General features: G+C 45.2%; 1 protein-coding gene across 1 annotated transcript in view; it reads right to left on the reverse strand.

Moving 5' to 3' along the window:
• LOC123755710 (uncharacterized) overlaps positions 1-26,807 on the reverse strand; it is a 78,345-nt gene that overhangs the window by 32,756 nt on the left and 18,782 nt on the right. The window contains exon 3 of the mRNA XM_045738443.2: positions 336-506. Coding sequence (XP_045594399.1) covers positions 336-506 — 171 coding nt within the window. The remainder of the gene's footprint in view (positions 1-335; positions 507-26,807) is intronic.

Here is a 26,807-nt window from a genome sequence, read left to right on the forward strand (position 1 = left end):
TGGAACTTCAAGAACAAGAGGTCATAGATTTAAACTAACTCAACAAAGATTCAGAAGAAATAAGAAAATTCACTTTCCCAGCGTGGTAGACGGTTGGAACAAGTTAAGCGAGAAGATGGTGGAGGCCAAAACCGTCAGTAGTTTCAAAGCGTTACATGACAGAGTGCTGGGTTGATGGGACACCACGAGCGTAGCTCTCATCCTGTAACTACACTTAGGTAATTACAATAAAAAAAGGAAAGAATTAGATTGTTATATCTAGTGCACAAACTCCTGAAAATGAAGACCCCCAGGGTTAAAACAGCTATAACTTTGATGTAGTTTATTATACTTACGGTCAGTGGAAGTGGATTGACTAGGAGCTTTCTTTATGTCACCTCCTGAGCCCTTATGAGTCCCTCCTATTTTGTTACTGATGTCTCCAAAAGACCGCTGACTGCTCTGAGAACCTCCACTGGGAAGGTTATATTTTTTCTGTGCACTGCTCGTCACACTCTGCATTGACCCTATTAAATACAAATATATACATAAAGTCCATGGTAGAATCTAATAGAATGAAATGAATAGATTTTTTATACAGGTACTACATTTCCATGTAAACAATTCTTACATTTATAAGCAGTAAACCAAATATATGAACACATGTGATGTCTTTATAAAAGAATGCATGTCCAAGGTTAAGAAGCAGACACTTGATGCTAGCCAGCCCAAATTCTTTGGACAACATCAGCTGCTGATGAGACAACCAGCAACTCCCATGAAGTCCGAAAATATCAGTTTTCCCCAGAGAATTTTTTCTAACAGTTTTTCAGCCGTTCATGTATGGTGCACTGTCTGGGAAAGAGGAGGAGGATGGAAGGGGGAGGAATAAGGGAGGAGAGGATCAAAGATGGAGTCTGCAATAGTTCCTTTCTTCTGAACAGGATTACTTTTTCTTTGAGGAAATGGTGCCCACCTTTAGCCATAGTACCAGTGCACAAGCTCTAAAATGGGCCGTGCTTTATATAATTTAAAAACTGCAGTAGTAAAACATTTACCAATAATATTAAATACTACATATTAAAAGCAGCTACAGGAGGTGTCTATAGCATTATTTCTTTACAGAAGTAAGTAATTATCAAAAGAAGGCACCAAACCGGGAAGGCTATGTAGCACCATCAAATTCGCAGAATAATCAGAGGGCGCTAAATATCACCAAGGATGCCAATACGAGAACAAAAACGCACAAGACGAACGATATCAAAAGTATCCGAGTCACCAAGAATTCTATTGAGGGACAGGTGACCGCAAGGGGCGGTCGGAAAGCAAGACATACGCTCGTCCTGGAAGTCAGGACACTCAAGAAGGACATGCACGACCGTAAGAGGGACAATGCAACTAGGACAATAAGGAGCTGGGCAGCACTCCATCAAGTGACCATGGGTTAAGCGAGTATAGCCAATACGCAACCTCGCCAGAGCTGTTTCCCACCGCCAGTTACGGTGGTAGGAGGACGGCCACGAGGAAACAACATTTAAGAGTACTTAGTTTGTTACCAGTAACAGACGACCAAGAAGCCTGCCAACGGGTAAGGACGGAGGAATGGATAACCAGGTAAAAGTCGGAATATGGAATACCTTTACGAGAGACGGGACAAGAGCGGACAGCTTCCTTGGCGGCAGCATCCGCACGCTCATTTAAAGACACACCAATATGGCTGGGAACCCAACAAAACTTAACCGACTTAAATTTACTGTGAACAAGAAACAGCCAATGCTGGATCTTGACAACTACTGGATGAACCGGATTAAAGGACCCGAGAGCCATGAGGGCACTACGAGAGTCAACAACAACTACAAAGGAAGACTGACAACGAAAAAGCAGGAGACGAAGAGCATAGAGAATAGCATAAAGCTCCGCTGTAAAGATGCTAGTCTCCGGAGGTAAGCGACACACATAAGTGCGATCAGGAAAAACAACAGTAGCCAACACCATCCGCAGACTTAGACCCATCGGTGAAGACAGAAATGGAGCGGGAGCGAGAAGAAAAGTGCTCGAGGAAAAGGCGTTTTGGAACCGTAGGAGGGGTAAAAGCTTTAGTGATACGGGTCAAGGAAGTACAAAACCGCGGAAGAGGGACTCTCCACGGGGGCAAAGAAGGAACAATACGAGGAGAAACATTAGAAATATGAACGGAAAGAGAATCCTGTAGGCGAGATAACCGGACAGAAAGAGGGAGGTGGTGAAGAGGAACAGGAACCGCAGGAGGGGTAAAAGTTAAAGCACGACAGAGGCGAGAGGAAGGATGTTGTAAGGACCGCACAAGATAGCGAAGACAGTAGCGATCACGGCGGTCTTGGAGAGACAGGAAGCCAGTGTCGACATACAAGCCAAGGACGGGAGTCGAACGAAAGGCACCAGAACTGAGGCGCAACCTAGTATGGTGCAAAGCATCAAGACGGCGAAGAGTAGAAGGAGAAACAGACGAGTAAGCAGGGCAACCATAATCGAGCTTAGACAGGACGAGAGAGGAATGTAAAGCAAGGAGTGCGCACCTATCTTCCCCCCCCCCAAGAAGTATGGGACAAGACCCGAAGGAGGGCAAGGGCCTGAGAGCACTCAACACGGAGGCGAGAGATATGGGGAGACCAAGACAAACGAGTGTCAAAGAATAACTTTAAAAGCTTCGCGGAATCTTTGTACTCAAGGGGATGACCATAAAGTGACAGAGGGACGAAGAACAACCCGTTTCCGCGTAAAAGTCTTGGCACAAGTCTTGGAAGTAGAGAACTTGAAGCCATGATCGGTGGCCCAAGACGACACGGCATCAATTGCAAGTTGAAGCCGGCACTGAAGGAGAGGCGAATCATCACCCTGACAGCAAAGGGTAAGATCATCGACATAGAGAGCGGAGAAGACGCCTGAAGGAAGAGAGGAAAGAAGACCATTGAGGGCAACCAGAAAAAGAGTAGTGCTCAGAACACTACCCTGGGGCACACCTTCGTATTGCTGAAAAGAGGCAGAGAGAGCTGTACCAAGGCGCACCCGAATGGAACGACGAGAGAAGAAGCTGCGGAGAAAGAGGGAGATGACCACGAAGGCCAAAAGAATGAAGTCGAGATAGAATATGACATCGCCAAGTGGTGTCGTAAGCCTTTTCCAGGTCAAAAAGGACGGCAACAACGGAGGTCTTCGCAGCAAAAGCAGTACGAATATAGACCTCCAAGTTCACCAGGACATCTGTCGTGCTGCGGCACTTGCGGAAACCAAATTGAGAAGGGGAGAGGAGGTGATGGTGTTCCAGGAACCACATCAGACGAACGTTAACCATACATTCAAAGAGTTTGCAGACACAACTTGTGAGGGCAAAAGGGCAAAAGTCCTTAGGGGAAGTACCCAGAGACCCCGGTTTGCGAACAGGAAGGACAACGGCATCGAGCCAGTCCTCAGGGACTGACGACGACTCCCAGATCCAGATCCGATTATACAGACTCAGTAAATACCGAGACGTGCACGGAGGGAGATGGCGAAGCATCTCATAATGAATACCATCGGAGCCCGCCGCCTTAGAACCGCAGAGGGCCAGGGCAGAACAAAGTTCAGAGAGAGAAGGGATCATTATAGGGAAGCTGAAGACGAGTGCAGAAATCTAAAGGACGAGACTCAAGGACAGGTTTACGAAGAAGGAAAGATTGGGGAAGATGAAGATCAGAGCTAACAGAAGAAAAGTGGGAACCCAGTTCGGAAGCGACCTGCAACGGGTCCGCCACAAGAGTATCATGGTGGTGAAGGACCGGTGAAACATCAGGAACGAACTTACCCGCTATCATGCGGATACGCTTCCAGATCTGGGGCAGAGGAGTTTCGGACGTAATTGTGGAGACATAAGATGCCCAATATTCACGTTTAGCCGTACGGATGGCCCTACGGGCCACCGCACGCGCTTTCTGAAAGAAAAGAAAAGAATCGGCCGTCTGCCGACGGCAGTGCCTCTTCCAGGCTGCACGCTTACAGCGGACGGCCCGGGCACAATCCGCATTCCACCAGGGAACGCACTTCCGCGGACCCCGAGAGGAAGAGCGAGGAATAGAGCGGAGGGCAGTGGTGAAGACAGTGTCATGAAAAAGGAGGAGAGCACGAGGGAGAGGCAGAAGGGAGAGATCAGAGAGAGCAGCACTGAGGGTAAATAGGTTCCAGTCCGCTTTAGCAAACTGCCACCTAGGAAAAGAGAAGGAAGGGCGAAACGAGAAAAAGGAAACAAGGATAGGGAAATGATCACTGCCATGGAAGTCATCAAGAACCTGCCACGTGAAATCTAAGTAAAGAGAAGAGCAGAGAGAAAGATCAAGACAGGAAAGGGTGCAAATCCGAGAGTCCAAATGAGTGGGCTCACCAGAATTCAGAAGAGACAGGGAAGAAGAGAGGAGAAACGGCTCAAGAAGGCGACCCCGGTGTGGTGTTTGTGTGTTACTGAGGAAGTCTTGGTTGTAGGGTTGATGTAAAGTCATGACTTGGTTACTGACTTTAATACTTAATATGATTACACGACTAGTAGCTACCAAGCTTGGCGGGCGTCCTGTACGCTCTCTTGTTTACCTTCTCCTCTCTGGCGTCTCAGCCGCCGCACATAGAAAACGGATGGTACCATTTTCTGTGAACATGACATCCCTCCTTTTCTTTAAAAAGAATGAATACAGGATGTCTACCCTGCTTGTAGCACAAAGCAAAGTTATTGACACAAAGTAAGTTATTACCATATCAAGAGATACTGCATACATTTAACATTAATTAAGCACACAAAGAATTTAAACAACTTAATCTTTTCCACAAAGGATTTCAATGTTAAAAATACATATGCAATGTTAAACAAACATGAAAGAAACTAATACAAAGTTACAAAATATTGAATGAGATATCTGCATTATTCAAACAATATTAAATTTAGTTTAGCATAATAAGTAAATACTTTTCACTACATAGGAACACAATTAATCATCAAATCGTGTAGGGCGTTTAACATGACGTTTAGGACGAGAGTCCTTAAATGCAATAACATCCCTTGATGAATTGTTTGTCGGGTTATAACTATTTTTTTCTTTTTCTTTTGCACGACTTTGCACTTCATCATTTTCTACACTAGTTGGAATCACTTTGAAATAAGCCATATTACGTGTTATACTATGATCTCTATTACTAGCTGTTACCATAGTTCCTTTTACACTAATCACTTTATATGGTTTTGTATCATACGGCATATCTAACTTTCCCTCTTTTTTCTTTTTAACCCTTAAACTGCGCAACGCGCCTGCAGGCTCACGTCTGGTTTGCGCAACGCGCCTCCGGGTATTTGTATTTTTCACGTTTCATTCAAAACTCCCGCGGCTACATGGGGTTCACATCAGCTTCCTCAGGGCTCTTGTAAACAGACGCCATCTTTAAAAAAAATCGTGGTCCACATTCCCGGGTGTGGGAGCCTCAGTAGTGTGTGAGCAACCAAGGCTGGCGCTCGCAGCATGAGCGCACAGCACTGCTGTTCAGCATGTGACCACAGCATCGCCTAATAATGTCAAAATATATATATAACTTGTATTATTTAGCTATGATAGTGTTATATTAGAGCCTGAGTGTGATAATGACTGGGTACAATGTTCAAATATCAGTGATTCAATGCTGTTCACGATGTTCACAGCGCTAGCCACAGCACCACAGCATTATTTCGTTCATCTAGGAATCTTCAAATGATTTCTTAGGTTCCTTTTCAAAATAAACGTGTGGTCAGTTATTCATTTACAGGAATTAGTGACCAGGATTGTGATAATAGCAGGAATGTGGTTATAATTAGCGTTGTGCGTAGTATTGTGGAAGGAGGAATTTTGATGAGGGGAGGGAGGGCGAGAATTGAGGTAGCCTCATTGTGTGTGTGGCTGCCACTCTTGTTTTGCTCACCATACTAGCTTAGTGGTTCGCTATGGGCAACACATATGTACATGGGTATATATAGTGTGTGTATATAGTGTAAGAACAGCAACAGAAGAATGTTGAGAGGAGCTATTTTGGTGAGGGAGGTGACGTAATCGTAGCGTCGTCTGCTGTGTGATTTTTCATGCAGTGTATGGTGGCCACTGTACTGTTTGGACACAATACTGGCTTACTTGCATAGTTCTGGTAAATAAAACATGTAGATAGGTATATAGAACATGTGTAATAAGAACTATAACAATATGGTGGGAGGAGCAATGTTGGCGAGTAAGATGTTGGAGTGAGGGAGACTGGCTGGGTGTTGCTGCTCTCACTCGAGGTGTTCTGAATGTGTTCATGGCCAAATGCTCCTATTGGCCCATACGAGGCAGCTGCTATTGGCCCATACGAGGCAGCTGCTATTGGCCCATACGAGGCAGCTGCTATTGGCCCATACGAGGCAGCTGCTATTGGCCCATACGAGGCAGCTGCTGTTGGCCCATACGAGGCAGATGCTGTTGGCCCATACGAGGCAGCTGCTGTTGGCCCATACGAGGCAGCTGCTGTTGGCCCATACGAGGCAGCTGCTGTTGGCCCATACGAGGCAGCTGCTGTTGGCCCATACGAGGCAGCTGCTGTTGGCCCATACGAGGCAGCTGCTGTTGGCCCATACGAGGCAGCTGCTGTTGGCCCATACGAGGCAGCTGCTGTTGGCGCATACGAGGCAGCTGCTGTTGGCCCATACGAGGCAGCTGCTATTGGCCCATACGAGACAGCTGCTATTGGCCCATACGAGGTATCTGCTATTGGCCCATACGAGGTATCTGCTATTGGCCCATACGAGGCAGCTGCTATTGGCCCATACGAGGCAGCTGCTATTGGCCCATACGAGGCAGCTGCTACACGGTGTTCTGAATGTGTTGATAGTGAATGTATATAGTGTGTGACAGTGTATAGTGTGTAAATAGATTGTATATATACACAAATTAGCATGATACATAGTAAATATGTGCTGCATATGTGTACACAAGTTTCATGCACGTAACACAGTGTCTACGGACAGTACGGATGTTGTACTGCGATATTATAGTGTACGTGTTCATTATACATTGGATTGGCACATAAAAACAATGAAAATGTATTTGGAAAGGTGCGCAAAAAATGAACGAAAATATATTCGCGGCAACTCGCGCGCCCCGCCCCGAGCGCCCCACCGCCCCCGAGAGCTCACGGCACGGGCGCACGGGGAATGATGACGTCACGCCCCAACTTCCGGACCCCATAGCAGCCAAAGTAAGTACAATTTCGACTTTTTTTTTACATACCCATACTGAGGGAAGGGTTTTTGACACTTTAAAAAGAAAAAAGAATTTTTTCCAGAGAATTTATTTCCTGCGCACTGCGGGGGTGTCACATTTGGAGGCAACGCAGTTAAGGGGTTAACGAGAACAGTGTCACCAACCTTTATGAACTGTTCCTTTGCACGTTGATCATGAGCAATTTTCATTTTGCCCTTGGCTAGTGCATCCTTCTGAGCGAGACGTTTATCCGTTACCTCGGCTGGCATGACGGGTAGTGCGATTCTCATAGGACGTCCAAATAAAAGTTCGCCAGGCGACTTGCCCAGTGTTCCATGTGGTGTTGCACGGTAGTTCCTGAGAAAAGCATACATAGCTTGTTTCCAGGATCGTCCTTCGGCATGAGCACAGCGTACCGCTTTCATGAGAGGTTGCATGAATCTCTCAACTTCTCCATTTGCTTGAGGATGTAGTGGCACCACACGGCGGTGTTTGAATCCAATATGCTCAGAAAAGTTGACGAAGTCTTGTCCATTGAATGGCGGTCCATTGTCTGTCTTGACAACTTCAGGAATGCCAAAGTTTGAAAAGATCTTGTCAAGTTTTGGGATGACGGCCTTTGCAGATGTGGAAGTGATGATTTCTACTTCTGGATAACGTGAGTGATCATCAATGACTACCATCAAGTACTCTCCAGTTGGTAGTGGTCCGCAGAAGTCCATCGATACTTCCGTCCATGGTGCAGCAGGTAGTGGTGAAGGTTGTAGAGGTGTTGGTCTTGAAGTATCCACTGCAGCTTGGCAAGGGACACAGGCATCATGCATATCCTTTGCTTGACGATCAATGCCAGGAAACCACACCTTTTCTCGTAGCAGCTGTTTGGTCCTAACAAGACCTTGGTGTCCTTGATGTGCAAGCTTCAGAGCACGTTGCTGGAGAACAGCTGGAATAACGATACGAGTACCTCGCAGCACAGTGTCGCGTTGTTGCATAACACTTAATTCTGTCTGGATGCGTTCAAGTGCTTTGAATGCATCTTGGTCAACTCCTGAGGGTGGGATGCGTGGAAACTTTCTTAGTCAATGCATCCACTGTTGCTTGCAGAGTTGGGTCCTCTAGGGTTGCAGTACGGATTTCATCAAGAGTAAGAGCCTTAGGGACTGCATCACAGGTTACAGAGTGTACATATTCCTCGGCAACTTGCTGATGCTTGGTGATGGTAAAACTGTTGGCAGGATGTCGACTGATGTAATCAGCGGGATTGCCTGCACCCGGCTTGTATTTCACCGTAAAGTTGTATGGTTGCAGACGAAGAGCCCATCTCTCAATGCGAGCTGGTGGTTTGGACTTTGGATTATTGAAGATGGTCTCCAACGGTTTGTGGTCAGTGACCATCGTGGTGAAGGGCGCACCAAGCAGATACACATTGAAGTGTTCACAGCCCCATACAAGAGCAAGAGCTTCCTTCTCTGTCTGACTGTATCGTTGCTCAACATCTGTGAGAGAACGGCTGGCGTAGGCAATTACTACTCTGGAATCTGGTTGACCAGGTTTGTGTTGGGCTAAAACAGCACCTAATCCAACAGGACTAGCATCCACTGTTAACTCGGTGTCCATTGATGGATCAAAGTATGCAGCAGTCGCATTCTCTACTAGTGCATCTTTCACAGCATCAAATGCATTTTGCTCGATATCGCTCCAGTACCATGATGCATTTTTCTTCAGGAGCTCACGTAGAGGCTTTGTAATGGTAGCAAAATCTGGAATGAAGCGAGAACAGTAGTTTGCCATTCCCAGAAAACTATGTACTTCAGTGGACGTTGAAGGAGGTGCAGCATTCTTGATATCTGCAACTTTCTTAGGATCTGGAGACAGACCTTTGTCACTAAGTACATGTCCAAAGAATTCAATTTTATGTTGATTGAACTCACACTTTGCTCGGCTTAGCGTCAAATTCTTTTCTCGTAAGCGTTGCAATGTTGCACGAAGAGCTTTGTCGTGTTCAGCTTGGGTACGGCCATAAACAATGATGTCATCAGACATGTTGTCAGCATTAGGTATATCTTGCAATACCTGGCTGATGATGTGCTGGAATACCTCGGCAGCACTGTTAATACCAAAACTCAGGCGCTTGTACCTATACAGACCTCGATGTGTCGTAAACGTTGTGATGAAGCGACTCTCATCATCAAGTTCAAGCTGATGATAGCCCTTGTTTAAATCTAACTTGCTGAATATAGTTGCACCATTCAAGCGGTAGATCATATCATCTACAGTCGGTGTAGGATGGCGTTCACGCATTATTGCCTTGTTGGGAACACGCATGTCCACACAAATGCGTATCTCATCTGGATTCTTCGGCTTTGGTGGAGTGACAATTGGGCTTACCCATGGTGTTGGGCCTGTTACTGGTTCAATGATATCTAGTTCTATCAGCCTATCCAGTTCGGCATCGACTTTCTTGCGAGTATGGAATGGTTGTCGGCGATGTGGTTGGGCAACTGGAATTACATCTGGGTTGATATGCAGATGTACTTTGCTATCAGTATAACAACCTATGGATTTAAATCGATCAGAAAATTCAGCAACAATACCATCAACATTGTTTGCAGATTCCACTGCTACAGCATTAGAAAGCTGAAGTAGCCCCAATTTGGTTGAAGTCTTGTAACTGAGTAAAGACTCCTTTGCATTCCTAACAACATGGAATGTAGTAATGAGCATTGCATTCTTTGACTTAATCTCTGCAGTGAAAGTTCCAATCACTGGCACGGCTACCTTTGAAGCATAGGCAGTGGCTTTGCCATTATAGTTCTCAAGCTTTGGGAACTGTTTTTTAAATTTCTCATAGTGGCACTCAGCAATGGTGTCAATGTTTGATCCAGTGTCAATGAGAACCTTGAGACAAATACCAGCAATGTATACACATGTCTCTGGGTTGTTTGGAAGATCATTCCATTCTGTGATTGCTTGTACTCCATAAGTATAATCACATTCACTGTCATCTGAGACTGGTTGTAATGAAATGTCTTGTACATTATTAACATTCTGGATATGAGGTGCAATATTGTGTTTACCACCTCGACCCCTATGACCTGATCCTCGTACAGTGCTTTTATTCATTGACTGGTTTCTTTAGTGCGGAACGACACATAGCACCAAAATGACCCAGTTTTCCACACTCATAGCACTTCTTACCTTGAGCAGGACAAACATTATCTTGGTGTGGGTAGTCTCCTCCACAATTGTAACATTTATTGTTGACACCCTCTGATGTGGGTCGTTGTGACTGCTTGAGCCTTGTTCCTTGACCCCAGTTGTGACGTGGTTCTCGGCTAAATTTACTGTTAGGTTTGCCATGATATCTTCTTTGATCACGGTGTCCTCCCTGAACCTTACGTACCTCATCACTGTTAGTAACAGTGGCAGAACCGTTATTAGCACTGCACTCCATGACACGAGCATCACATGCAGCATCTTCCATTCGACGAGCCATATCCAGTATCTTGGTAAGAGAACTTTCATCATCAACAAGTTCTAGAGCTCTTCGACGAAGACGTGTAGATGTGCATGATTCAATTATTTGCCGTTTGATTTCTTTGTCAACATCAGCAAACTCACAATGGGCTGCTAAACCCTGCAGACGTGTGTGGTATTGATCCACAGTTTCATTAGAGAGTTGTTTTGCTCTCCTGAAATGCATAATTTCCATTGCAGTATTTTGCCTTGGTTTGAAATGCTCTGTTAGTTTGGCTTTGGCAATGTCATAATCTTTGGCACCACCAGTGTCTTTCAGTGTGTCAAAGATGTCACAAACTCTATCACCTGCATAATGAAGTAGAAAGGCACGCTTTCTTTCAGCACTTTTGATGTCAGAAACTATCAACAAATTTTCAAACCTTTTAAGCCATTTGACCCACCTCTGTGACAGGTTTGTCTGGTCACAGTCAGGATCAAATGCAGGAAACTGAGGTATATTTGCCATTTTTACTGAATAAATGTAACTTATCACTTAATTGTTCCTCAGAATATTAAACACTTACTGCACTGTATATGTTAGTCAAGAATTCACTGTAATTACTTTAATTTTGCAAAGCACACAAGCATTTTAATGCAAAAGTTCACAACAGTGCACAATATAGCAGCAACTGACTTCTTACCTAGCCCTTGTGTACATGTGTTGTTCCTACTCACAGCAGCAGCACAGCAGTTGGTACAGCAGCAGTTGGTACAGCAGTTGGTGTAGCAGTTGGTACAGCAGTCAGTTCAGTGTGATGAATTTTGTAGCACGAAGCGTCGTTTCGTAACCAAAACATCAGGTTTTGTACACATCAATGCGTCGTTTCGTACACAACGTCGGCAGATTCCTCAGTACACAGTTTCTTCAGCACAGCTTGGGTAGCACACAGCTTGGGTAGCACACAGCATTGGTTAGCACACAGCATCGTTTAGCACACAGCATCGGTTAGCACACAGCATCGGTTAGCACACAGCATCGGTTAGCACACAGCATCGGTTAGCATACAGCATCGGGTATGGCGCTCACAGCTTCTCTTCCTCCTCCAGGCAGCATGCTTCTCCCTTGTGTTTGAAACTGAACAAATACCTGCGTTCACAGTTCATCCTCGTCGCCAATGTGGTGTTTGTGTGTTACTGAGGAAGTCTTGGTTGTAGGGTTGATGTAAAGTCATGACTTGGTTACTGACTTTAATACTTAATATGATTACATGACTAGTAGCTACCAAGCTTGGCGGGCGTCCTGTACACTCTCTTGTTTACCTTCTCTCTGGCGTCTCAGCCGCCGCACATAGAAAACGGATGGTACCATTTTCTGTGAACATGACACCCGGGTATTCGTCAGAACATCACCCCAAAGAGAATGACGACAATTGAAGTCACCCAGCAGGAGCACAGGCTCCGGCATGGAGTCCAAGAGGTGTTTCAAATCAGGAAGAGAAAGCGGGACACTCGGGGGGAGATAAATGGAACAAACTGTGTACCATTTCCCCACAAAGATACGACCAGCAGAACAATGGAGAGGCAAAGGAAAAAGGAAAGGAACAAAGGGAACATCAGCGCGGATCAAGAGAGCAGAAGAATTAGGAGCCCCAGCAATGGCTGGGGGGGGGGGGGGGGAAGAGAAAGGAATAGCCACGAAAACGACCAGGACGAGCGCCAAGCATCGGCTCCTGGAGACAGACACAAAGGGGCGAAAACCGCGAAATCAGAAGTTGGAGTTCGAGGAAATTGGCGTAATAACCTCGAACGTTCCATTGAAGAATAGACATCGACGAGAAGGGAAAGGACAACAACAGAGAACAAGGAAGAAACAAAGGCAAAAGAGCAACAGAGCACGTTAAAGAATATCAGGGTCGGGATCAGGGTCAGCAAAGTCAGGGTTAGGGGGCATGGGTAAACTGAGCAAAGACTGATGGAAGGAAGCGGGAGAGCAGACCAGAGGTGGGCGGGCGGGGTCCGGAGGAGGAGGAGGAAGGAGGAGACAACGGAGAGGAGCAGTCAAGGACAGCAGCAGGAAGAGGGGGAGTAGAAAGAGGGGAGCGCACCTCAGCAAGAGCAGCAACCGAAAGGGAAACAGGGGCCAAAGAAACCTCCATAGCAGGAATAGGGGGCGCAAGCACAGAAATGGGAGGGGAAGGAGCAACAGAGCCAGAAGTAGGGGCCAAGGAAGAAAGCGAAGCCTTCTTACCTGCCGGGGAGGAGGAAGGAGAGGAGCCAGGCTTACGCTTCCGACTTAGAGACCGGTGTCCCAGCAACTACATACCGGGCAACAGATTCCAGTGTCTCGACAAGAGAAGCTGAACGAGAGCACACATGACGGCCGTTAGGAGAGCGATGGACATCCGCCTGCACCGACAGGGAGAGCCAATAGATGGAGGAAGAGGCTGGGAAGGAGGATTGGAGGGAGACGAGGAAGAAGACACAGGAGACACGACAGACTGGGTAGAAAGAAGGGGATCCCCAGACAGAGGACCAGGAGGGGGACCCTTCGGGACAGAACTCAAAGGAACAGAGGAGGGGGCAGTGGGCGTATCAGGGTCCAAGGCCCGGAAACGGTTGCGAGTCTGAGGAAGGAGGGAAGGACGAGGAGAGAAAGAGCGCAACACGCGAGCATAAGAGACGTTAGCATAAGGCGGGAGCCGGCGAACCTGGCTCCTCACCTCAGGAAAAGATAAACGCTCCCGGTGCTTCAAGTTGAGGACGGCCGCCTCAAGTTTGTAATGGATACAGGCACGGGAGAAGGTAGGATGGGCCTCACTGCAGTTGAGGCAGCGAGCTTGGGGAGAAGTGCACTCCGACTTAGAGTGACCTTCACCCCCACACAAAGGACAGAGAGAGAGAGTCCCAGAGCAGCAAAGGTCACCATGCCCTAACCTCCAGCACTTGTTACACAGCCGAGGAGAAGGAATATACTCCTGGACAGAGCACCTAGCACCAGCAAGAATGACAGAGGATGGAAGGGTCCTACCATCAAAGGTGATCTTCACAACACGAAGGGGTTCACGGCGACGACCACGAGGGGGACGAGTAAACGAGTCAACCTGGAGGACAGAATGGCCTTGGGCATCAAGGATATGCCGAATATCATCGTGGCAATCCTGCAGATTCTGAACACCGGTTGCAACATGGGGTGGGAGGAGAATAGTGCCAACACTGGCATTCATCTGAACATTCTTGGAAACCCGAACAGGGATCTTGCCAAGGCAAGACAAGGCTGCCAAGCGGGAAGCTGCATCCTGAGAAGGAGCAGCAACGACACGTGTACCGAGACGAGTGGGGTTGAAGGTAACAGACGCATCCACGGAATCAACAAGATGCCGATGGAGGGAGAAATCGTCAGGAGGCACAGAATCAAGAGGGAGGAGATCAAAGTATTTGGACCAGGAAGCGGGACCAAACAAGGCCTGATACGCGGCAGTACGAGAAGGAATCGAGCGAGTGCGGCCGGGGCGCGAACGGCGTTGAGAACCCCCAGAGAGAGGGGTTAAAAGGCGCAGTAGTCACAACGAGAGACTTAGCCGCACCAGGGGACGAAGTGGTCACCACTGGGGGCTGGAGGCTCGACCCAACTACAGAGGGAGGGGAGCTGGGGGAAGAAGTCAGGACGGTCAAAGGAGGAGCAAGGTCGGGGCCCAACGCAGGAGCTACAGAGCCTGGTCTTCCAATACAGGCCAACTCGGGGGCTTGGTCGCCCACCCCACGAGCCTGAGAGGGTACAACGGAAACATTTATCGACAGACGAAGAGAAAGAAATTCATCCACGAATGTGCCCCCATACCCACCATGGAGCCACAATTGGAGGACACCCAACAGGAAGCTATCGCCAATCATGCCGGGGCCCCCTAGGGGTGCGTCGTGAGTATACGCCCCACAAACGCCACCTTAAGAACCGTCAGTCCGTTGAGATCAGGTTCAGCGATGAAAGGGGGATTGACAATAAAAGGTTCCCCTTGCTCGAGACGTCGGGTACAACAGTTCTACGGGTGCAAGAGTATGCCTCCTCAAGCACCCGGGCGTCAAAATAGAAGAAGTCCAAAGAAAGATCCAAAACAAGCAAAAGGTCGGCAGGAAACGATAAGCAGATAGGAAAAGAGGGGGGAGAAAAACGAAACAGAAGGAAAAGGAAAAGGTGCTCAGCACAATTGGAGAGGACGGCAGCAGGAGCACAAGGCTAGAAAAGGACAGAGGACTGCCCCAAGGAGCATCACACTCCGGCAGCCGCCCACTAAGCTTCCCCTCACGGCATCAACGAGCTGAGCAGGGAGGGGGGTTCTTTACAGAAATGAATATTAGAAGGGGTGCCAACATACTGTATTCATCACCAGCTGGTGAGGCTCCCACAAATCTAGCAGATTCTTTATTGTGAAGGTTATCCATTTATTAAGGTACAGCTCATTAATTGGCATAGGAGACAAGTTAGTAATTATTAAAAGAAGGCGCCAAGCCAGGGAGACTATACCACTCCCAGTGTCACATTCAAAAGCCACTAAATATCACAGAGGATGCCAATACAAAAGTACACAAGGCAAATAATGTCAAAGGCATACGATTCACAGATTTTTTCAAGGGACAAATGTCCTCAAAGGACAGTAGGAAAGCAAGACATACGATCATCTAAAAAATCGGGACATTCTACAAGGCAGTATATGACTAATTGGGACAATGCAGTTTGGTTAGAGAGCAGCAGGGTGGCATTCCACCAAGCATCCACAAGTTAAGGGGGTGGCTGGTTATTATAGTGAAAGTTGTTCAATGTCAACCAATATTAATTTTCTAGTTGTATATGAGAAGTGCTTAAATTGTCCCAAGTTTCAGTACTGAAGCGTAAATAGAAAAGTTTTTTTTTTTTTTTCTCTCAACATTTTTTTACACATTTTCAAGTCCACACTTCAGAACACACGTTTCAGATATAATTATTCTGTGACACTTTTCTGACACATTAGCATATAATAAAGGATTTGGGGATTTAGAATTTCCAAAACATCTTTAGTTTTCCTAATACAAATGTTCAAAGTTCCCCAAATTTCTTTTGCAAATATGGCATGTTTATTGTTATTATAAAATCAATAAATGAACTTAGAAAAAAAATGGAAGCCCCCAATGTAGAGACATGCCCTTCACATATACTGCGTAAGTTTCATGTAAATTGAATAAAAAAGGCATCAGTTTTGTAAATGTTTGTGTCAATTGAAAAAAAAAAAATGAATAAAGTCTAAGGTTCTAAAATCTGTGGCTGAGGTTGACATCAACCAATTTTCTCCAAAATTGGCATCCTTACAGATAGGCTTATGTACAGTCAGGTGTGTAAGTTTGATACAAATCGCCCCCCCCCCCCCAAAAAAAAAAAAAAAAAAAAAAAAAAACTTTTTCTCTTAAATTTTTTTTCCAATTAAACTAATTATAATATTTGTTTAATATATACTATTGTGATAGCAAAGAGTCGTAGCTATGATTTCAGTTGACACTTGATTGATAATCGATTTTGACCATTTTTGCATAATTTTCACTACAATTTTTTTTTTCTCCCTTCCTATTTATGCTACGATGCTGAAACTTGGACCAGATGAAACACGTTTCATATAGAACTTGTCAAAAAAGTTAGATTGAAATCGAACGAGTTTTCATTTTTGCATTTTTTGGACCCAGATGCCAACCAGACGCCCCCTTAAGCACTTTAGAGACTGCAGTTTCTTGCCTATAACCTCAGACCAGTGCCCCTGCCAGCAGTCGCGGATTGAGGAATGAATGATCGGGCAGAAAGTCTGGGGGGGGGGCCCCCCCACCACTCACACCACACACACCAATCCACACCCCTGTAACAGCCTACATACAGTACAGTATAAACCTAACTCTTATAATTGGACATAGCACACATTTTGCCTGAATTGTGTAATGGTAATCACTCCCTTGTTAAAATTTCAGTGGCTCGTTGTATGGGTGCCCTGTACATTTTTAAGGCTATGGTCTTTGAATGGTGTGTGTAGGGGGGGGGGGATGGTGTCAGTGGTGTGTGTGTGTGTGTGTGTAGGGGGGGGATGGTGTCAGTGGTGTGTGTGTGTGTGTGTGTGTAGGGGGGGGATGGTGTCAGTGGTGTGTGTGTGTGTGTGTGTGTAGGGGGGGATGGTGTCAGTGGTGTGTGTGTGTGTGTAGGGGGGGGGGATGGTGTCAGTGGTGTGTGTGTGTGTGTGTGTGTGTAGGGGGGGGGATGGTGTCAGTGGTGTGTGTGTGTGTGTGTGTGTGTAGGGGGGGGATGGTGTCAGTGGTGTGTGTGTGTGTGTGTGTGTAGGGGGGGATGGTGTCAGTGGTGTGTGTGTGTGTGTAGGGGGGGGGATGGTGTCAGTGGTGTGTGTGTGTGTGTGTGTGTAGGGGGGGGGGATGGTGTCAGTGGTTGTGTGTGTGTGTGTGTGTGTGTGTGTGTGTAGGGGGGGGATGGTGTCAGTGGTGTGTGTGTGTGTGTGTGTAGGGGGGGGATGGTGTCAGTGGTGTGTGTGTGTGTGTAGGGGGGGATGGTGTCAGTGGTGTGTGTGTGTGTGTAGGGGGGGGGATGGTGTCAGTGGTGTGTGTGTGTGTGTGTGTGTGTAGGGGGGGGGATGGTGTCAGTGGTGTGTGTGTGTGTGTGTGTGTGTGTGTGTGTGTAGGGGGGGGATGGTGTCAGTGGTGTGTGTGTGTGTGTGTGTGTGTGTGTGTGTGTGTGTGTGTGTGTGTGTGTGTGTGTGTGTGTGTGTGTGTGTGTGTGTGTGTGTGTGTAATTACCTAAGTAATTACCTAAGTGTAGTTACAGGATGAGAGCTACGCTCGTGGTGTCCCGTCTTCCCAGCACTCTTTGTCATATAACGCTTTGAAACTACTGACGGTCTTGGCCTCCACCACCTTCTCACTTAACTTGTTCCAACCGTCTACCACTCTATTTGCGAAGGTGAATTTTCTTATATTTCTTCGGCATCTGTGTTTAGCTAGTTTAAATCTATGACCTCTTGTTCTTGAAGTTCCAGGTCTCAGGAAGTCTTCCCTGTCGATTTTGTCAATTCCTGTTACTATTTTGTATGTAGTGATCATATCACCTCTTTTTCTTCTGTCTTCTAGTTTTGGCATATTTAATGCTTCTAACCTCTCCTCGTAGCTCTTGCCCTTCAGTTCTGGGAGCCACTTAGTAGCATGTCTTTGCACCTTTTCCAGTTTGTTGATGTGCTTCTTAAGATATGGGCACCACACAACAGCTGCATATTCTAGCTTTGGCCTAACAAAAGTCATGAACAATTTCTTTAGTATATCGCCATCCATGTATTTAAATGCAATTCTGAAGTTAGAAAGCATAGCATAGGCTCCTTGCACAATATTCTTTATGTGGTCCTCAGGTGATAGTTTTCTATCTAGAACCACTCCTAGATCTCTTTCTTTATCAGAATTCTTTAAAGATTTCTCACATAATATATAGGTTGTGTGGGGTCTATGTTCTCCTATTCCACATTCCATAACATGACATTTATTAACATTAAATTCCATTTGCCAAGTGGTGCTCCATATACTTATTTTGTCCAGGTCTTTTTGAAGGGCATGACAGTCATCTAAATTTCTTATCCTTCCTATTATCTTAGCATCATCAGCAAACATGTTCATATAATTCTGTATACCAACTGGTAGATCATTTATGTACACAATAAACATCACTGGTGCAAGAACTGAACCCTGTGGTACTCCACTTGTGACATTTCTCCATTCTGATACATTGCCTCTGATTACTGCCCTCATTTTTCTATCAGTCAGAAAATTTTTCATCCATGATAGAAGCTTACCTGTCACCCCTCCAATATTTTCCAGTTTCCAGAACAACCTCTTATGTGGAACTCTGTCGAAAGCCTTTTTTAGGTCCAGATAGATGCAGTCAACCCAACCATCTCTTTCCTGTAATATCTCTGTGGCTCGATCATAGAAACTGAGTAAATTCGATACACAGGATCTTCCAGATCGAAAACCATACTGTCTGTCTGATATTATATCATTTCTCTCTAGGTGTTCTACCCATTTAGTTTTGATTAGTTTTTCCAATACTTTCACTATTACACTTGTCAATGATACAGGTCTATAATTGAGGGGGTCTTCCCTGCTGCCACTTTTGTAGATTGGAACTATGTTAGCCTGTTTCCACCCGTCTGCTACGATTCCTGTACACAGGGATGCCTGAAAGATCAGGTGAAGTGGAATGCTGAGCTCAGATGCACATTCTCTCAGAACCCATGGTGAAACGCCATCTGGGCCAGCTGCTTTGTTCTTACCGAGCTCCTTGAGCATTTTTTCCACTTCGTCTCTAGGCACCTCTATGTGTTCTATGTTGTTCTCTGGAATTCTTATTGTGTCTGGTTCCCTAAAGATTTCATTTTGTACAAACACACTTTGGAACTTTTCGTTTAGTGTTTCACACATTTCCTTTTCATCTTCCGTGAATCTATTTCCCATTTTCAACCTCTGAATATTATCCTTTACCTGCAATTTGTTGTTTATGAATTTATAGAATAGACCTGGTTCTGTTTTACATTTGTCCGCAATCCCTTTTTCAAAATTTCTTTCTGCCTCTCTCCTCACTGCCGTGTAGTTGTTTCTCGCATCTTTGTATCGCTGGTATGTTTGGGGGTTCGGCCTCTTCCTGTATTGATTCCATTTTTGTGTCTTTCGGTCTCTAGCCCTCTCGCAATTTCTATTGAACCAATCCTGTTTCCTAGTTCTGCATCTCTGTTTTGGTATAAATTTTTTTGTGCCTTTATCATATATTTCACAAAACTTGCCATACATCTCATTCACTTCCTTGCCTAGCATCAAGTCTGTCCAATTATACTCACTAAAAAAATTTCTAAGGTCACCATAATGTCCTCTCCTGAAGTCTGGTTTTTCAACTGCTTCAACCTCCTTATTTTCTTCCAGCTTATAATGCATTGCATACTTTATTCCCAAAAAGACATGGTCACTTTTACCCAAGGGAGGAAGGTACTGAATGTCAAATATCTCTTCCTCCTTCCTGGTAAATATCAAATCTAGCATGGAGGGAACGTCCCCTTCCCTCATCCTCGTAGCTTGTTTAACATGTTGATACAAGAATGTTTCCAGGATGAGGTCTACAAATTTACAGGTCCAAAAATCTTCTGTTTTAGCTTCATATGCTTCCCAGTCTATGGATTTCAAGTTGAAGTCACCGACTATCAACAGTCGTGATCTATCGTTATCCGCTCTCGCTATAATCTCTCTCATTATTGTTATAAGACCTTCACGTTTACTATCTAGCTCCTCCTTTGACCATGTGCTGCTTGGCGGTGGACTATATGCATTTATCATCATTAGTTTATCATCCTCATAGCAGATCTCTAGTGCTATTATGTCAACTTCTTGTGGATTGGCAGTCATTATTTCCTTCACCTTTAGGTGTTCTTTTACCAGCACAGCAACGCCACCGCCTTTCCTAATTTTTCTGTCCCGTCTCCAAATTGAGTAGCCCCTTGGGAATATGACCTCATTTAAAATTACATCTTCAAGTTTTGTCTCCGTGAGTGCAACAATGTCTGGTGTCTGCAGCTGTATTACATCACTTAACTCCAGTATCTTCGATCTCACTCCATCTATGTTGGTGTATACAATCTTCAGGAACTTGTTCCCCCTCTCCTTATTCTTCACTCCCCCTCTCTCTATTGATTTTGTTGGTTTGCCTTTATGTACCACTTTACTGGTTTGCCTACCCCTATCACTTTGTAGAAAAAAGAATTTATTTCTTCTTCATTCCTGCTCTCATTTAAATGTTTTGCCTCGGCGAGGTTCAGTTTCAGCTTCTCTCTATCTTCTTTTGAAAGATCTCGTCTTAACGACCACCCTTTCCCATCCTCATCCCTTTGCAATTTTCTAGCATTCCTTAGTACTTCTTCCATCTGTTTGGCACCGTTTAGGGTGATCCTCAAAGGTCGATCTTTCCCTTTTACGTACCTGCCTATTCTCCTGTAGTCGCACACATTCTCTATGGTTGTAAGACCTTCTACGAGGCCAACAATTTTATCTACTACTTTAGCTTCTTCTACAGCTCTTTCTGACCTAGATGTTATCGCCTTTTCTTTGCAGCCAAAAATGATCAGGGACTTACTCCGATCAACTGTGTTTTGCACCAACTTCGGGTTAGATGCCAATTCTTTCCTCACTTCTAGCCTAATGTTTGTTTTATCTTGGTTGCTGCAGTGTTTGACTTCCTTTACTGCTTCTTCTATTTTTTCCTTCTCCTTGGCCACTTGTGCATAAGTGAGTTGCATATCTTTCTTGCACTGTTCTATTCCCTGTGTAACTTCCTCCATCTGTGCTGACAAAAGCTGTTTCTCCTGTTGAATTTCCTTGCCTAACCTATTGTAGTCATTTATGTTTAAATTTACTTTAACTTCTTCCAAAGCTATTTTTAAGAGTTTATTTTCTTCTTCCATGGCTTTGCAATTTGTTTCCAATTGATTCTTATCCTTGCGCAAGTCTTTCACTAAACCCTCAAGACATAAAACTTTGCTATTCAAATGGTCATTACTTTCTTTCAATTTACTAATTATTTCTACATGAGAGTTCACTATAGTATCTAAATTTACCAACTTGTTATGTAGACTACTAATATCAATGCTTTCTTCATTGAATCCCTCAAAATCAAGCTCTGTTTTGTTTTTCCCCTTGCCAGTGGCCATCTTGAATGTTCTTCTCTGCACTGTAAACACTAGGGCAACTTTTTCTCATCCGATTTTTCACTTCCCTTAGCACTTTCCTGTTATCTCACCTATTTTTCAAGAGCACTATACCTTTATGTTCTCTGGGACACCACTCACTACCATCAACCTGTACTACAATACTTAGGATTGTTGAAATATGCTGGAGCTCCTCTGCTGCAAGTGTTGACCCTAGGGGTGTCACCTTTTGAATCTTTGTGTGTGTGTGTGTGTGTGTGTGTGTGTGTAGGGGGGGGGGGGGATGGTGTCGGTGTGTGTAGGGGCGGGGTGATGGTGTCAGTGGTGGTGGGGATGGCACAGACATAAAAGCTGCACCAGAGGCCCACCTTGACGAGCATAAACTGGAGCCCCGGCATGACCAGAAAACAAGTGCCAAGACCCAATAAGTGCAGTCTGCAAGCCAGGAAGACTTGAACTCCAGAAGAGGCAAGTCCGGGGGGCGCAGGAGGAGGTAATCCACCAAAGGCCTCCCGAACTTCCAAAAGGGAACTGAGAGGAAAAAAAACTCCGGAACGGAACCCAAGATCCCAAAGGAACCCAGAAATGAATCCAGGGGTAGCCCTACCCACCACAGAAAGATGGGGCAGAACACATTAACCACATAGGACCCCCAGCAAAAACAGTCAGGAATGGATGGAAAATCGTGGGTCAAAATGCGTGGGCACAAGCAGAGCAAACGGGCATTGACACTAGGACCCAAAAACCAGGACATAAAAACTTGGCAAAAACCAACACCAAAATGTTCCCAGAGTAACAAAGGGCAGAACGCTCCATAAGAAAGAACACACAGCACGACATGAGGATAAAAATTCTAAACCGAGGAAAGATAAAAAAAAATAAAAAGTCCCAAAATGCAAGCGCACACTTTCAGGAACATGTAAACACACCATAGTGCCGACCTTAGCAGCCAAGCAGGAAAGTGCCCGCAGAAAAGAAAATGGGCAACCAAAACAAAAGGAGAAGCGGACGACGCAAGGGAGCCAAAATCACACCAGCAAGTGTGAGAAAACAAAGACGGGAGGGCTGACCCCCCCCCCTTCCCAGAAGGCACATAGCTCAAGCAGGAGCATACACCCCCAGAACTGCTAGACGGCTCCTTCCACAGCCCCAGGAACCCCAACAGAGGCCCCAGGGCAGAGCCATCCGCCACGCCCTCCTACCCTTTTAGAAAAGGCCGAGTCGAGGGGATAGGTAGGTGAAGAAAGGGGTCTGCTGGTAGGACTCTGAAGCCTCAGCAGGAGAAGCAGGATCGAATGCCTCCATTCCCCCAACCCGAATGGGGCAGCCTCCGAAGTCACCCGATTCTCAACACCAACTAAACCCCACCCAACCCTCAGACGTTTCGGAGCCGGGAGCAGAGGGGAGGGGGAAGAAGGGAGAATGCCTAACCAAAACGGGGCATCTGAGTGGGGCAACCAACCTAGAGCATTGCAGCAACCTGAACCAATCAAGTAACATGGATGCCACCTGTACCCCAAACCTCTGTGACAACAGAATGGGTAAATTGGAACACGAGCAGAGAACACGTCTTGCAAGACCCCGGGTCAAAGGTGTTGTCGACCCAACAGGTAGCATGACTGAGGCAAAAGAGGGGACTCACCCCTGAGACAAGGGTACAGAGCAACTTTCAAACTCACACAAGGAGAGCTAGAACTCTGAAGATGCATCCATTGGTCTTCCGAGCCCCGACGGGGTTTTAAGGGCCCGCAGGCTGACTGCTATGGAACCCCAGGCAAGGTGCTACAATATCAGTGAAACCCAAGAGCTAACAAAAGGGGGATGAGCTAAAACTGTGTGTAGCGATGTCTCTTAGTACCTGAACTATCTACATCTTAGTTGTACAGTTGTGGTGAACAAAACATTTAGATACTTATATATAATGTGTGTGTGTATATACTGTAGTGTAATAACTGCAAAACTATGTTTATTGTTTTACAAACGTAATAATTGAACCACTAATATGAACACCATACTTTTGAGTATAGCGATGATTCACACATTTTATTATATAAATCTATCACAATACACACTATTGAATAATGTTACTGCAAAAAACTAAAAAATATCAGACATTGAAATAATTAGGCAATATCATCTTTGTGGCAACTCCCACCCGTCAGCTCGGGTGACGCTGACCGCCTCTGACAACCACTCTGTCAACGCCCACATTTTGCCACTTCCTCAGCCTATTGCACCCTAAAATGTCACCTACGATTTTTTTTTATTTTTCCCGTGCTCAGGGAACACAAATTAACATTTTTAGAAGACAAAAAAAATGTTTAGAATTTTTTCTTGTGCACAGGGTTGTAAATCTCCTCGGGACCCTTTAGCAGCTTAACTGCGCCAGCTGAGTATTCTCTGTCGGCGGGAAACTGCGCCGAGAAATCTGATTTTTTGGTACCCATTCGAAACACGCGCGCGGTTGGTAGTGTACAAGATGGATGCCCGAGGCCGTCAGGTGAGCAGCAGCCATTTTTTTATTTTTTTTTTTTTTAATTCCAGAATGCCCCAGGCCCGAGGGAAGCCTCTGTTTTGATCGAGCAACCACAGCCGACACACGTACCTGCAGCTACCAGTCGCCTGTGGGATACGTTGTTGCAAAACCACTTTCTCCAGGGGAGATTAACAGTTTATTGTTTGAAGATGAAGTGGAATATTATATTGATGACCCAAGGATCAATAGAAACATAACACAAGGGTCCTAGTGGAAGTGAAACAGATACAGATGAAGACAATACAGTGAGTGCGAATCATTCAGGGCGAGCTGCACGCACAGTGAAGCATCACAGGTCATCGCCCTTGCCAGAATTATCCCCACCACCACCACCATCCCCCATTTTTGACGAAAGTGATACTGTCGAGTCATTTTCTAGGATTTAAAGACACTGTTTCTGATACAAGTAGCATAGATGAGGCAAGGGCAAGCAGATGCTGTCGTCGCGGTGTTACCAGGCGCAGATCTGCCGTCTCAGCAGGTCGCCCTGCCAAGCGCCGTCATGTATCCCCCTCACGACAACACTGACGACAGTGTTGCCTCTACATCTACTTTCCCTGCTCGCCCTACTTATAGTAGACAAGGTAGAAGACCAACTCCTCCCCAAAGGAGACTTAGTGCAAGAAAACACACCCGTAGTGGCGTCACTCCTGGCGGTGCTAAAAGAAGAACAGCCAAATTGTGTGGGAGGACTGATATTTTTGTACGTTGGGGGTTGCACACATGTTCCCATACACAGGTGAAGACATGACGGAAATGGAATATTTTCGTGCATATTTTGACCAGCATTTCATGCAATCATCTTGTTGCTGAAACCAACATGACATGCAGGGCAACTTATTGAAGCTGGAATATTACAGGCTTCCCGTATGATATGTTGGAAGGACAACACTGGCCGAGTTGTATGTGTTCTTTGCTCTATGTATGCTCCAAAAACAGAGAACCAAGTGATACAGTATTATTGGAACAAAGAAGCTGCAGTTCCATCACCTGTGTTCAACAAGTACATGTCACGAGACAGGTTCCTGCAACTACTACAGTGCCTACACTTTAAAACCTTGAAATTTTGATAGAAATGATCGACTTTGGAGAGTGAAAAGTGTTCAATGATCTCCGAGGGAAATTGCGCGATTACTCTGTATTTGGACAGAATGTTGTCATTGATGAATCCCTAGTTCTTTTCAAGGGACATCTCTTGAAACAGTACATCCCATCGAAACGGCACCGTTTTGGGCTCAAATTTTTTGTACTGTGCGACTGTGAAACCGGAATGGCGATCGATACGATATTATATTCTGGTACAGACGTAGACATACCCTCAGAGGATCCTCTTGGGTTTTCTGGCAGTGTAGTGAAGATGCTAATGGAGCCACTGCTGAACAAGGGGTACATTCTTTACACTGAATTATTATACCAGCCCCTTGCTTACAAAGTTCTTGCTTGAACATAACACGGGAGTGTGTGGCACTGTAAAGACAAATATGGAAAGAAATGCCAATTTTTGAAAATAATATTTGTGTAGGCGATTGTGAACTTAAAAATGTGACAAAATATTAGCAGTACATTTATATCTCCAATATAAATATGAAACTTTTAGATAAATGTGACATGATGGATGGTGCTGTTCAGTGTGTCCGCAGAACTGTAAAGTGGACAAGGAAATTCTTCTTTCATCTTGTGGACGTAACAGTACTCTAATGTTTCAACATGTTTTTGATGAAAACTGGCAAAAAAAAAAAAAAAAACATCAATTCAAGTGTTCAGTCAAGCTCTGCTGTCACAATTACTCGTCAAGTATGCCAGGAAGATAGCGTAAGGACAGTTTATCATGCCCCAACAAGAGGGCATTTAGTTTCCAACAGACTGGCTGGTAAAGAGGCTTTTGCAATTCACAAGCCTGCCTACCTACCACCTACAGGAACCAAGGCCAAAGGCATACGCGAGTGCATTGTTTGCAAGCACTCTGAAAGAAAACCAAAACTCTGTGCCATATGTGTCGAGTGCAAAGTCCTGCTGTGTCTCATGGACTGCTTCTTTGAACATCACTCGCTAAGTACTAAGAGTGTAATACTGTGTGTTACTTTGTAAATAGTGTGAAACTGTATATAATGTATTAGTGAATGTAGAACAAGTAATATTGCAACAAACCTTTATTGAGGACACTTTAGTGACATGTATCACAGTTCCATGGAACATTATGGATGTTATACTTTATATACATTGTCAGGACACATACATCCGTTACGATACGAAAAAAACATTAGAAAGCATTGAAAATACATTAGAAACTAACTATTTTTATATATAATTGTGGCAACTGGCAGGTCTTTAATGGCCCGCACGACTGTGTTTGGGCTAGTCACGCACGAGCGGCCAGCCCTTGACGATGTCACAGCGCATCTTGTCCACGTCCGGCCAAAGTGGAATTTGACATTAATTTTTATATACAGTACATGTGTTCAGGGAAGGGAATTCATTATTTTAAAAAAGAAAAAATAACTTTTAGGGAACACTATTTCATGCGCACCGGGGGAATTTCACAAACTAGGTGCAGCACAGTGGGTAAGGGTTAAACAAAAATAGAGGGCACAAAAATCTGCTAATAGTAGGAAAACGACATGTAAAGGATCTGGAAATAATGATGTCTGACAACTTAACATTTAGGGAGCATAACCAAATATAATGTCAGCTAGAAAAATTATTGGATGGAGTACGAGAACCGTTAAATCCTGGGCTCTGATCACAATAGTTTTACTAATCAAATCACTTGGGCTGCCCCGTCTTTAGTACCACTTTATACCTGCTTCCTCCCTTCAGAGCAAGAAAGGT

Source organism: Procambarus clarkii, chromosome 43 (assembly GCF_040958095.1).
Source record: "Procambarus clarkii isolate CNS0578487 chromosome 43, FALCON_Pclarkii_2.0, whole genome shotgun sequence".
Classification (NCBI taxonomy): domain Eukaryota; kingdom Metazoa; phylum Arthropoda; class Malacostraca; order Decapoda; family Cambaridae; genus Procambarus; species Procambarus clarkii.